We start from the raw sequence: 13,606 nt of genomic DNA, 5'->3' as shown, positions 1-13,606 counted from the left end.
CATGGCCTAAACAGGATGACACAGATGAAGTGGATGGAAAATAGGAGGTGCTCAATAAATGCCTGCTGCTCCTTCCCCTTCTTCAAGCTACTGCAGTGGCTCCCGAACTGTGGTGTGTGTCACCGTCACCTGGGTGGGGGGTGGGGGGGTTGGAAAACGTGGCTTGCTGCACTCTCCTCCCCCACCTTTGAGTTTATGAGACTGATTTGCATTTCTACCAGGTTCCCAGGCCAAGCAAATGCTGTTGGTCTGGGAACCTCAGTTTGAGAACCGCTGAGTGATTGGTTCAAAACCCCCGTGTTTCCCGTTGTGGGGAGGCCTGGAGGAGGTAAGGACCATCCTTGATGGAAAGATCAATGCAGACGGTGACAAAGCCTTCAAGAGCCAACAGACACCAATGGGCTGCTCGAGTCCGCCATCTTTGGTCGATGTTGAGTTGGGCCCTGACCTCCTGGGTGTGCTTTTCAGGGTCCGCCCACTCCCGACATCTGCTCCAGCCCAGAGGTCGGATTCGGCCCACTCTCTCCAAGGGTCTTGGCACAGCATCTGGCTGGCCCCGGGGTTTTTCCCATCCCCACCTGGCAGCAGACCCCGTTGGCCTCCTGTCGCCACAGTCAGTAGGCTCCATCAGGGTGGCTTCAGGTCCCTTGAAAGGGGCTCTCCGTCCATTTTAGGGCTTTCTGCAAAACTGTCTATTGGTTCTAAGGAAGCACTAGGGTCCTCTGGGGAGCAGGGCACAGGTGACGGCCACTAGGGCCACAGTGGTTTGCCTTGTCTCCTGGTCAATTAGCTGCTCTCCCAAACACCTTTCCATCCGGGGAGTTGAGCTGGCTGCCCGTTGGGTATCGATCACCAGGTGAGGTGAGGACCTAATTCCTCTGTGGGGACAGGCGCTGCTCTTTTCGGAGTCTCTGTTTGGCCTCGTCTCCGAGCCAACAGCAGGCAGCAGCCTTGGAGGTGAACACAGAACGGCAGGTCCCCTCCCCTCTGGGGCTGGACCACCCACCGTGGCCCCACCCGAGTGCTGACCAGCCTCCCCTTCTCAGGGGGCTCGCTGCCCACCACCCAGCTGTGAAAGGGGCCTGCTGCGGACTCCCGGGGAACAAAAGGAGAACAAACAACCTGCTGGTCAAGACAGTGCCTCACATTCACGCTTTAGGGACTTCTTTAGAGGGAGAGAAGGAGAGAGAGAAAAAATTCTGCCTTAAAGGGCAGAAAACGAGTTCACCCACAAACTGTGTACGTGAAAAAACTTCCTTGTATGGTTCAGTGACTCATCAGCCCTCATCAAAGCTTGCGTGGGACGACACACTGAAGCTCTGGTCCCCCTTCCTTGTCTGGGAAAAGGAAACAACCCACAAATACACTTCTTTCTTGGCCGTCTGCAGAGCCGGCTGTCGTGCGCCATTCCTGAGGCCCGGGGAACACTTCCATGCAGGAGTGGGAGGGGGTGTCCTGGATGTCCCCAAAGGCCAAGGGTGGCTCTCCGGGGGGCGGGGATAGGGCTGGGGAAGTCCTGGTTGGGGCAGGAGGGAGTAGGTGGAAACCTGGGGTCTCAGGGACATGGTACAAACCCAGCTCCTCCTCTTCCTGCTCTGTGGCCAGGGGCTGGTCACTCCACCCGGGCCCCCGGGGTTCCAGGTTCTTGATCTTTCCAGTGGGGATGGTCAGAGGGGTCCGAAGGGGTAAAGACTAGGTAACAAAGCGCCTCTCGCTGCCTCTGGCCCGTTGACGGCAGCTGCTCGCCAAATGCTTGTCCTTTCTCGTAGAAACTCAGTTTCCCCATCCGGACAGCAGTGTTTTACTGGAAGAGGTAAAGCCTCACCGTGTCTGAATGGACTACTACAAAACCGTAAAAGGGAGTGACATAGATCTGCAGGTGCTGCTGTGGAGAGCCGGCCAGGGTACGTGATTAAAGGATCAAGGAACATGGGACACAGTGCGGATAATAAAACCTGCGTGGTGTTTAGAAAGGAATATTCGTAAAAACCTTCCAAAAGGCCCCAGGAGATGCGAACAGGCCACCTTTGGGAAAATGCACTGGGGGACGAGGAGACTGCGTTTTATACCTTTCTCTACTTTCCAGAATCACCATGGATACGCAAACTTCCACTTGTCTTCAATGTTGACAGCATATCTGGGGGAGTGAGGGATTGACTGGAAAGTGGGCACGAGGGGATTTCCTGGGGTGATGGGAATTTGGGGGGTGGTTATTCAGGTGAATACCACCGCCAAAACTCACGACCCCCAACAGTTATGCATTTCACTATGTATAAATTACAGCTCAATTTTTTAAAATTAAAAAATGTTAACAGAGGTTTATGGAAAGCGGGAATTTTTTTTGTCCTTTTTAGTACTAAAAGAAAACCTTAATTAATGCGATTTTTAAACGTCCTGCACCTCAGGACTCTCGTACACGGCTGGGGGTGGACACCCTGGCAGGAACACGGTGGGAAACCGCCGCACAGCGTCCAGTGAAGGGGCCCGTCTGCCTGGCCCGCGGCCTGATCTCCACAGAATGAGGACACGCTTCACTGGACGTGTCAGTAATGGTTCTGTTCCAATAGTCCCGACCTGCAAAGGCCTCTGCATAACAGAATGCCCACACTACTAGGGTGTCCACTCAACACAGCTCCAGCCGGCACAGCAAGTGAACACATCATCGCTACACAAAACAGCACAGATTAGCCTCATAAACACGATTTTGAGCCAAGGAGCCAGGCACAAAAGAGTTCAGCCTGTGCGACTCCATTTCTACAAAGTTTGGATACGTGCGAAATTCATCACTGCGGGTGCTGCTGGAAGGCAGGACGGGGGTTCCCCGGGGGGGCGGGGGCGGGGGTGTGTGGTGGCTGCAGGGGCTGAGGGGACTCTGGGAGGCGTTTCTTGGTCTGGGTGCTGGTTACACGGATCGATTCTCTGAGAATCGGTGAGAATCCATCCAGCAGGACTCTTGGTCTGTGTACTTTTCTCTATATACCTTATCCTTTCATGAAAAGTTTATTTAAAAACCAGACCAAAACGTCCCAGGTCTACTCCAAAGACAGTCCTGGCTGGGGAGAGGGGAGACCACGGCTAGGGCCTGACGCCCGCCCGGGCCTTCTCTGCCTCGGTGGACTCAGACACAGGGCTGTGCCACCCATGCCTCCACCCTCTCTGGGTCCACGGTGGTGCCACCTCCACCAGAAGCAGGAGGCTGGGCTCGGAGATGCACCACTCCGGATTCAAATCCTAGCTCTGCCTGGCTCCAGCTGTGCAGGAGCTTGTCCTCGGCCATCTCAGCTCCTCCTTCAAGAAGGGACCAACCAAACCGAGAAGATTGCCAGAGATCACACACACGAGAGCCCCCCACCCAGCTCCTGGAGTTAGCGGTACCTAATAACTGTTTTCTCCACCTACTATAATGAGAGCCCACGAGAGCATGAGCCATCCTCCCCAGGCTGCCCTGCCCTCCGCCACTTGTTATAGTTCCAGGGTCCCCGCTGACCCACCCAGGGGCACGAACTGTGGCTGGGAGTCACTGGAGATGCTGGCCCTCCCAGGGGACTGGCAGCCCGGGCCCCCCGTGGCCTCCCCTCAGGTTCCACGGAGCACGGGGTGCTGGAGATGCAGCCTGGCTGGACTCGCTCTGTAAGGGCCTCTGCTCTCCAGAGCTGGCCTTGCCAGCGTCGTACCTCCCACGGACGGCCCCCTGCTGAAGTCCTGGACTGTGGCGGGCCCCTTGCCTTGTGGGGAAAGCCCCTCCTTTCACAGTTCTCTGCTGAATCCCTCTGATCCCCTCTTAGGAAGTCATAAAGCCCTCTTTGATCAAGTGCCAGAAATTAATCTGCATGGAATTCCTGCCTTTTCGACCTGGATAAAGCAGACCTGTGGCTGGGCCTGTGCAAGGACCAAGGCCACCTTCTGCCTGTCCTTGTCCTGCTTCCCCATTTTACCTTTCTTCTCAGGGGCAGGACAGCTGACCCTCACAACCATCCCAGGCAGAGAAGAACTGGACCCAGGGCGCCTGCCTGGAAGCTCAGCAATGGCTGCTGTGAACAAGCCCCAAAGAGGCACAGGCCAGAGCCAAGGGTACTGGGTGTGGATTCCCAGCGACACACGATCTCCGCAGATCTAGGAGGTCACCAAGCAGGGGGGTGGGAAGCTTTCACTCCATCTGTCAACTCAGGCGGACCAGCAGGGGCTATGTTGAGAACAGTTCTGCCTCAGGGGGAAGAGAGTGCAGTGATTGATTAGTGATGCCTGTCACGGGCTCACTGGGGGCTGGTGGTACGTGTGCTGTGCATGTGCCTCCCTTCTTCTAGAGCCCTGTCTTCTAGGATCCGTCTACACAAAGGGAAACAGAGGCCTTGATCATTAAAGAAGAATAAGAATAATTAACATTGATCCAGTACTTACTCACGTGGCAAATGCCCTTCTAAGTTCTTTATGACTATCAACCCATTTAATCATCAGAAGAACCTAATGAGTTTGGTCTGATTATGAACCTCACTTTATTTAGGAGGAATACAAGGTCCAGAGAGGAAAGCAGCTAGTCCAAGGTCACACAGCCAGCGGATGGTGGAGCCAGGATTTGAACCCAGGCAGTCTGGCCCAGAGGCATTTTTACCTCAGGCATTACAGAAATTATTCTTTGGGGAGCAAACTGGTAATGTGTCGTAAGAGTCACAAAAAAACATGGCTAATCTGCTCAGTAGCCATTGTTCTAGAAACCTGCTCCAAAAAGTAATTCAAAAGAAGTAAAAGCTTGGGTATAGGGGATAGTCATGCCTTATCTGTAATCGAGAAAAAGGGGAAGCGCCCAAATGCCTGACGGCAGCAGGTCCTTTGATAAATTATGCCACAGCCTCTTCACCGATGTCTTGTGGCCACTGAGAGGCTCTCCATGAAGGCCTGGACACACGGTGAAATGTTTAAACTGCAACGTTACGCAGACGCCAGCAGGACCTTCCGCACACCTGGCCACAGCTGCCAAAACATCCGTGCAAAGGTGGACGAAGCCTGGAAGGGCACTCGCAGAATGACGTCGGTCACTGGGTGGGACTGGCAGGAGCGGAGTGGTTGTTGCCCTTGATGTGGTATAAAGGTGTTTTCCCGACTGACTGTTGTAAAAAGGCAGAGAAAGAGGGCGGAGAGAAACGGTAGGGGGGCAGTGGTGGGGGGGGGGGTCGAGGCCGTCGTGGAAGTGGCAGAAGGGTAAAACACGGGTCATCATCTTTCCTCCAGACAAAGGGACACCCCGGCCAGAGTGGGCGAGCCCAGCCAGGAGCCACACAGGAGGGCGATGGCGCTGTGTGGAGGGGAGGTAGGGGCGAGGCTAGGCCCGGGCACACAGAGCCTTGAGGTTGGAATCTGGGGACACAGGGGATCCAGTGTGTTGGGGGCAGATGTGGAAGCAGGGTTGGTCTTGAGCTTGACCTTGGGGGCCGGGAGCCAGGTGGCCTGACCGTGTGCTGTGTGACACGCAGGATGAGGCAGGGCGATCAGCCCTCACCCAAGAGAAGCCAGGGATTGCCAAGTCAGAGGTTAATTCACATAATCCTCGCAGTGACGTCCATGGGACCGAGAGAAATAGAAAGCTCTCATGAAAAGCCTCAGAAACAAAAGCACCAAGGCCCCCCACGCAAGTCACGAGGACAGAAAGGAACTGAGGGACAGTCAGGGAGCACTAGCGCACAGGTGTGAGGAACTGGTGTGTGTGCGTGCGTGTGTTTGCGTATGTGTGGACACACCCGTGTGCAGTTGGAAGCCACGTTCCCAGGGGTTAAGATCCCAGGTCCTGGAATTGGTCAAACTGGTGTTCAGGGCCGGGCCCCGCCATTTAATAGCTGTGTGGCCTTGAGCGAGTGGTTTAGCCTCTCAGCCTCAGTCTCCACGTCTGTGAAATGGGGAAATAGGCCGAGGCCCCTCCACAGGGTTGTGAGGACTCAACAGGGTGACGAAGCACGGAGCTGGCACCTGCTCAGCACAGGCGTGAGCACCCTCATGGGTGGCGACGGGCCTCTGCTGCTCTGGGCTAAGGGAGGGCTGGAGGAAGACTTGGAATACTGGTGTGTGGGGACAGGCACTTGGCGGGGATTTGCAGTGGGGGCTACACCTGCAGGACTGGAAGTGGCTCTTCTCCCGTGCCCAAGAGGGCAGCGGGGGACGGGCCCAGGAGGAAGGTCAGATTTGGGGGTGATGCACCCCCAGGAGGGTCCCACGCTTCCCCCAGGACCTCCCCTCTGGGGAGGGGCATCAGCTCAAGGGCCTTTTGTCCCTCTGACCTGGCTCCTTGGGAATCTTGGCACCAGCTGGGGCCTTTCTTTTTGGGGGGGAATAGGGTGATGGGTCCAGCCTTCCCAAGGGGATAGCCCACTGGGAGGGAGAACCCAGGCTTCTGCCCCCACGGTCCTCACCTCTGAGTCTCTGGTTCTTTACCTGGGCACTGGGGACCCTCACAGGGGCTCTGAGCACAGGACGGGCTCACCCATGTCAGGCTCAGCCCAGGGCCTGATGTGGAAGCTCGATGTGACATGGTTAGGAGCCGGCTGTCCCTGGCGATGTCCTTTGTCCCCTTAAGGCTCACAGCCCCCTCATCTAGACATGGGGTAGTGAAGACCTTGCAGAACCCTTATGAGGATTGCGGGAACAACTGTGCATAGTGCCAGGCAGAGTGGCGCCAAAAACTGGGAGAGACACACCTACAGCGCACGCCAGGCAGGCCAGGGCCCTGCTGAGGACAGATGTCCCAGCCATCCTCGGTTCTCACGGCCGCACCGCGTGGGGGGCCCTGAGGGACTGGGCTGCCCACTCCCACCCACCGACACACTGGGAGACACGGCGATGGGGTGCACATGAGGATGCTGCCAGGCTCCCCTCCAAGGGCTTCTGAAATGACAGAGCGTCCCCTCCCCACAGCGACCCAGGCAGCGAGGTGCTGGTGTCACCCCATCTCACAGACGAGAAGACCAAGGCCCAGATACACACACTCTACACCCAGTGCACTCGTAACACGGTCACCCCTCACACCCAACACACACACACACGAACCCCACAATCTCTTCCACCCTCCTACTCTGTAAAGAGAGGGACAGAGCTGCGGCCGTCCCAGGGGCTTAGGAGACGGTGCGAAGAACAGGCCACAGCCAGGGCAGATGGCCGGAGAGGACACGGACCCGAGGCGGCATCTTCCCGAGCCAGGTGAGTCCCCGGCCTGGCAGCCTTGGGCAGGACGCCGGCCAGCTTCTCGTCTCACACGGCCAGCTCGGTCCCTGGGGCTCTCCTCAGTGACCCAGCCTCCCTCCCCTGGGAGAAAACCTGCTTGGTTTTTCAGACTTCTGTGCAACAGCCCAAGGAAGCCCTCTCAGGAAGTAGAAAGGCTGTTTTTCAGAGGTGGAGGCGCCCGAAGCGCTGGCTATGCAAAGAAGGGGCATCTTGCCTCTTGGGGCTCCTGTGCAGGCCTGGCGTGTGTCTCTTCACCACTGGGTACCCTGTCGTCCAAGGCCGGTCCACCTGACAGGCCTGTCCCTCACAGCTATGTGCAGCCGGGCCTCTCACCTCGAACCTAGAAACAGGCCAGTCTTCTCACAGCTCTGTAAACACACACTGTGCCCTAACAGCCTGGGACATACAGACAGGCCTGTCCCTCACGGCCTTGCATGCATGGATAGGCTTGTCCCCTCGTGGCCTTCACATATAGACAGGCCTATCCCCTCAGGGCCTTGCACACATGGACAGGCCTGTCCCCTCAGGGCCTTGCACACACAGACAGGCCTGTCCCCTCATAGCCTTGCATGCATGGATAGGCTTGTCCCCTCATGGCCTTGCACACATGGATAGGCCTGTCCCCTCAGGGCCTTATACATAGACAGGCCTGTCCCCTCATGGCCTTGCACACATGGACAGGCCTGTCCCCTCACGGCGTTGCGTGCATGGATAGGCTTGTCCCCTCGTGGCCTTGCACACACAGATAGGCCTGTCCCCTCAGGGCCTTACACATATAGACAGGCCTGTCCCCTCAGGACCTTACACATAGACAGGCCTGTCCCCTCACGGCCTTGCACACATGGACAGGCCTGTCCCCTCAGGGCCTTGCACACGGAGAGGCCTGTCTCCTCATGGCCTTGCACACACGGACAGGCCTGTCCCCCCATGGCCTTGCACACACAGAGAGGCCTCTCCCCTCAGGGCCTTGCACATACAGACAGGACCTGGCCTCCAAGGTGCATCTCTGAGTCAGAAATGAGACCTCATTAACTCAGCACAACTGTTTATGCTTCCAGACCCTCAGGAATTGGCCTCCTGGGCCAAACCACCTAAACCACACAGGCTGGCCTCCCCAGGGAGCCCTCAGGACAACATGCTCTGCTCCAGCAGATCCTGGGAGGGCCGGAGCTGCCATCCCATCGCCCAGAGTAATCCCATCCCACCCTCCTTCCTGGGGCAGGAGGTGTCCGTTGTCCTCCTGTGGTGCTCCTGGCCTCTGGATCTCCCTGACCAGCGCTGGCCGAGGGCAGACGGCTGAGAGGAAGAGCAGAGCTGCTTGCAGAGGGAGGCAGGGAAAGGGGTCCCGGGGGCTGCGATGTTGTAGGTCAAACCCTGCTCTCCCTCTGGGTGGTCTTAGGACCTTGGGCAAGCGACTCAAATTTCCTCACCTGCAAACCTCAGCAACAACAGACTCCTCAGTGACATGAGGTGATGCTCAAAACAGTGCCCAGCGCCGAGGAAACTCCCCAGCTGGACCGTGATGGCTGCGAGTGCACTGAAATTCAGAGCCGGGGCCATTAAAAGGACGAGATCACCAGGGTGGAACAGAGGTCGGCAAGAATATCATAGAGTTATTTTATTTATACTCTGCCTTGTTCCACAACACAATCTGAGGTAGATTCTACAGCAAGTGTTCCTCAACCTTTTTTTTTTTTTCCTTATCATTCCCGCTGAGGAGCGTTTTTAGGCATTGTTCCGCCATTTGCCCTCGTCCCTTTGAAATCAAATACTAAAGAATAAGATTTCGTTGGGTTGGGTTGAACTTTCGAGAGACACACACTACTGTAACAACTTAAGTTTTTTAAGCCCCAAAGAACCAATTTTGGCTCCACTGGGGGCGATACTGCCGCTGATGAGAACGCCCTAGAGACACGAGCATAACTCGATAAAAACTAAAGCAACAGGAACACAGTATTTAAGAGGCAATGTTCTTTACAAATAGATCGCTTTATGTGCACTCCCGCTACAACAGACAAACATACGGTGGTAGGGGATAAAACGACAAAACCAACATTTGGAAAACTTAAAAATTCAAGCTGAGGTTGTATGATTTCTGAAGTCCTTAATTTTGATGTTCTGCTGACTTTTTTCAGCTAAAGGAATGAAAAAAAAGAAAACGAAAAACCCAAAAGGACTGGTTGTAAATACAGAGGAGAGAGTGGCTGTGTCAGAACCAGCAGAGGATCACACCTTGAGTGGGCTGAAGGGTCCAAAGCTCAGAATCAGGCACAGCTGGATAGGAGGCAGGGCGGACACACAGATCTGTCCTGAAATCTGCTGTGTGACTACGGGCAAGTCACTAGATCTCTCTGAGTCTTGGCTCCCTCAGTTGTTGAATGACAACAAACAGAAAGGCGCCTAGCCATGCCTGGCACCTTGTAAGTAGTCAGTAGTCGCATCTGAATTCATAAACGCTGGTTAGAATCTATACAGACCACAAGATGAGCAAGCTATAGAACCAGGATTTGAATCCAGGTCTCTTGGCTCATTTCGCTAGCCGCAGGTGCCCCCCAAACATCGTAGGTTTCTTTGCCATTTTAAAAGGAAGGATGGCATGCCTCAGGTCTCATCAAAACTGGGCAGCAAAGAGCCACAGGAAGGCAATCAAGTAGCTGACATTGAGATACCACTGCCACCTGGTGGCAGCATACCTGAATTAACGGGGGGGGGGGCAATCGTCAAAGGGGACAAACCACCAGTGCTTGCACACGTCTAAGACCTGGGTGAACTTATACAGTGAGGTCAAAGGTCACCATTCCTCACCAGGCAAAAGAGCCAGCACATTGCCAGGCACTTGCCGGTTCCTTGACACCCTGACTTGGATTTCCGGATGCTTTCTTCTTTTTAACTTAACTGATTAACAACCATAAACAAACGGAACCCCACAAAAACTGAGTGCAGACCTCCAGGTCTTCATGAGAACTGCCGGGAACCCGGCGATCCCCACTTCTGTACTCGCCCCATCAGCCGTCCGAGCCCCACACATAATCCCTGACGTTTGAATTCGCACGTTTCAAGCTAGTCACTTTGAAATCATCTTTCTAGCCAGTCACGGTCTCCCGAAATTGGGCTTCCCGTGCCCGCCATCTTAGTCATCCCTGGTGGCTGCATGACAGTCACAGATTTCCCCAGCACTGCCTTTCGGGTATGCCCGTAGGTCGCTGCTGGGGGAGACGTCGGCCAGGGCAAGGCGGGAGGCAGAGCTCTGTGGAGACCCTCTAAACACAGCCTCTCTCGACACTGATCTTGGCTGTCTCTTCAGTGAGGCGTTTCCCCAGCCCCCGAGGCGGGCAGTACGTCTCCCAGTACTTTCTGTCCCCTCCTGAACTGAGGAACAAGCAAGGCAATCGCTTACTGAGGAGGGCCGTGGGAAAACGCGCATGGAGAACGGGGGGACTCGAAGCGGCCGTTGTCTGTGCAGTGAAAGGGTCCCTCCTGAAGGCAGCCCCCTGACCATCACCCGTCATCCTCCCTCCTGCTCGACTGCTCTGGCATTTAACTCCCAGACGGCCCCCAGCAGGTCCTGACGTATGCCCTGCCTGTCCTGGGACATCCCCGGCCACAGAGAGCCAGGCCTTAGGGACGTCCTCCCTGCAGAAATGGAGCTCTCAGCAGCACCTGCTGAGTGTGAGCAGGCACGTGCCGCCTTGCCTTCTCAGCTGCCCCAATGCCTTCCGCCTACATTCAGAAACCACCGGGTATGGGAAAGACCTGGACTCAAACCCTGCCTCAGGCCCTTCCTCGCTACAGGAGGTGGGCTCCACTCTGAGCCTCGCCGTTCCCATGTATAAAATGGGAGCAATGATAATGATCAACCTTACAAGGCCGTGGTGGGGTGAGATGGACATGAGGAGCCTAACCTCATGGTCCTGACACACAGGAGGTGCTCAATAAATGCTAGTCGTTTCCCTTCTTGGCCCTAACTTGGAGACTCACGGTCAGCCTCTGAGACTGCCACCCAGGCACAAATAGGACCTGCAGCTGTCAGGGGAAAGGAGAGAGGTGGCCCTCTTTGGGACCAAGAATGCAATTTTCCAGGGTTGTGTTTCCATCCTCTGCCTGGCTGTGACGAGGGCCCCTCCAGAGGCACGAGAGGAATCTGGAATGCTCCCTTGGTCATCCCCACATGGCACATGGCCCTAAACCCTGCAGGGGGCCAGCGCTCATCCTCTGAGCTCTCCAGCTTACTGTAAAGATGACAGCCCAGGACACGGATGGGTCATTGCAGCCATACTCAGCTGGCTCTGCGAGGCCCAGGCCTGTCACGGCTTGTTCTCAACTAAAAGATCAGAAGGTGGAGAGACAGGGAGGTGAGACGCCAGAGGAAGCTGACTGCACGGTCCACACCCCGGGCCTGAGCCACGGAGCAGAACATGGACTCCTGTGGGGGCTGGGATGACCCTTCTCAGCAGATTTGGCCCCTGTGTCTTGAAAGTGACCAGTAGAAGGCTAATTCCCCTTTGTGCTAAAAGGCTCTGGACCATCCTAGGCAGAACCAGACCTGGGAAATCAGACTAAAGAACCAGGTAACAGAAAGGAAGTGAAGACTATGGAAATACAGTTGGGTTTTTGAATCTGGTAAATTTACCTTCGGCACAACCCTCAGAAGTTACTTTCAACCCAGCATCCCGGGCCCCTGAAGCTCTGCCACCCCCCAGCCCCTCAGGTGTGGCCCTGATCTGAGAACAAGAAGCTCCATGATCCTTCTGGAAGCAGACACGATGCCATGAGGCCCATGAGCAATGTCAACGGCCGACAGGGCAGGGATGCCGTCTCGGCGTTATGGGGAGAAAGGCACCACATGTCACACGTGAAGGGGAGAGGCTGGTCTGTGATGGAGCAAAGCTCCTCGGCTGGGCCTCTGGAAGGCAAGAGATTCCACCTTCACGCCTCTGGGTGACCGCCCAGCTTTGGCCAGCATGCACCAGCTGCCCAAGACAGAGGTGGCTGCCCCAAACGAGCGACCGAGGCAGGACTTACCTTCCACTGCAGGGAATGGAACCACTGGTCTCGCAGGTAGCTGTTGGCAGCCTGTAACGACAAGAACAGGACAGCGAGGTCCGGTCACCAGCCTGCAGCATGTCAGAACATTCCACCGGCCAGCACGCGAGCCCCAGCCTGCTCTGACCAACAGCGTCTGCTCTGTGACCCTCACGAGATTTCTGAGGGGTTCACCACGCTGAACCCTTTGGGTGCAAAATTGAAACAGAAGTGGTAACCAGGGGGACTTTTCTGAAATCGGTCACTGCTGCCACTGTGGGCTTATTTTGCTGGGAATGAGTGACTTCAGACGCTGGTGGCTGGAAGAGCTTAACTACACATATCTCGACTTACATAGGATCATGGGAGCAGCCGGGATGAATGGGGAATCGGCAGGGTGGTGCGATGCTGATGGTGGGAGCTGGCTGGCGGCCTCCTCTGTACCAAGCACTGCTCCAGGCACCTGGCGCTTGTTCCCCACATACTCTTCTCATCGTCCTCACAACAGCCCTCAGAGGTGGGTAACACTATGCCATCCCATAGAGGGAAAAACTGAGATGCCAGGGTCTCACGTCAACCAAGTGCATTCAGACCGAGGCAGCCAAGCCTGTGGGTTTAACCACGGCTCCTCCTGCCAACTGCAGACGGTCGTGGGAGAAAGCACTGGCCTTGAACTCAGGCACATCCTGAACTCAAGCAAAACCTTCCTTGGTCCACAGCACCCGAGCTCAGAGACCTAGGCAGCCTCTCATCTGTAGAATGGGGACAATAACCTCGATCTTGCAGGGATGTTGTGAGGTTGAGGAATGAATCCCGTAAAGCATCTAGAACCGTGTTTGGCACACAGTAGGTGGTCAAACAAAAAGGCAGCTGAGGTCATTATGACTGTCACCATCACCATCATCAATTCCTCTCACACGAACTGTGGCCCAAGGAAGGCCCTGTCGACTCTGAGGCACATCACTGCTGCTTCCACTGCCAGTTCTGGCAGATTTGCTGGCGGCAACAGCAATATTTACAGCATGTTTAATGCGTGCCAGGTGCAGCGCTAAGCCCTCGGTGTGGACTGGTGCATTCAGTCCTTGCAACTCTGCCCTGGGAAGTTGGTACTGTCAGCATCGTCATCCCTATGGTACAGATGAGGAAACTGAGGCTCGGGAGGTTAAAAACTTTCCCACAGGCTCCCAGACAGCAGGGTGGACTCATGCTGTAAACCACAATGTGCCAAGTCTTCGCCAACCACCCGCAAGGGCAGAAGTGAAGTGTCCGTTCCCGCCTGAGCCCACAACCCTCTGCTCCGGTGACCTGACCCCGAAGGTGGAGAGACCCTCACAAAGGCCAGAGCTCTCGCCAAGCAGGAACGTCCACTTTCTGCCCC

At 55.8% G+C, this 13,606-nt stretch overlaps 1 protein-coding gene across 1 annotated transcript in view; it reads right to left on the bottom strand.

The window, feature by feature from the left end:
- The window catches only part of CMIP (c-Maf inducing protein), a 239,326-nt gene that overhangs the window by 68,109 nt on the left and 157,611 nt on the right, over window positions 1-13,606 (bottom strand). Inside the window, exon 3 of the mRNA XM_046682695.1 lies at window positions 12,229-12,279. Within this exon, the coding sequence (XP_046538651.1) occupies window positions 12,229-12,279 (51 nt within the window). The remainder of the gene's footprint in view (window positions 1-12,228; window positions 12,280-13,606) is intronic.

Source organism: Equus quagga, chromosome 13, assembly GCF_021613505.1.
Source record: "Equus quagga isolate Etosha38 chromosome 13, UCLA_HA_Equagga_1.0, whole genome shotgun sequence".
In the NCBI taxonomy this organism is placed as follows: Eukaryota; Metazoa; Chordata; class Mammalia; order Perissodactyla; family Equidae; genus Equus; species Equus quagga.
Note: the sequence above shows the minus strand (reverse complement) of the source record. Positions and strands in the feature narration are given on the sequence as shown.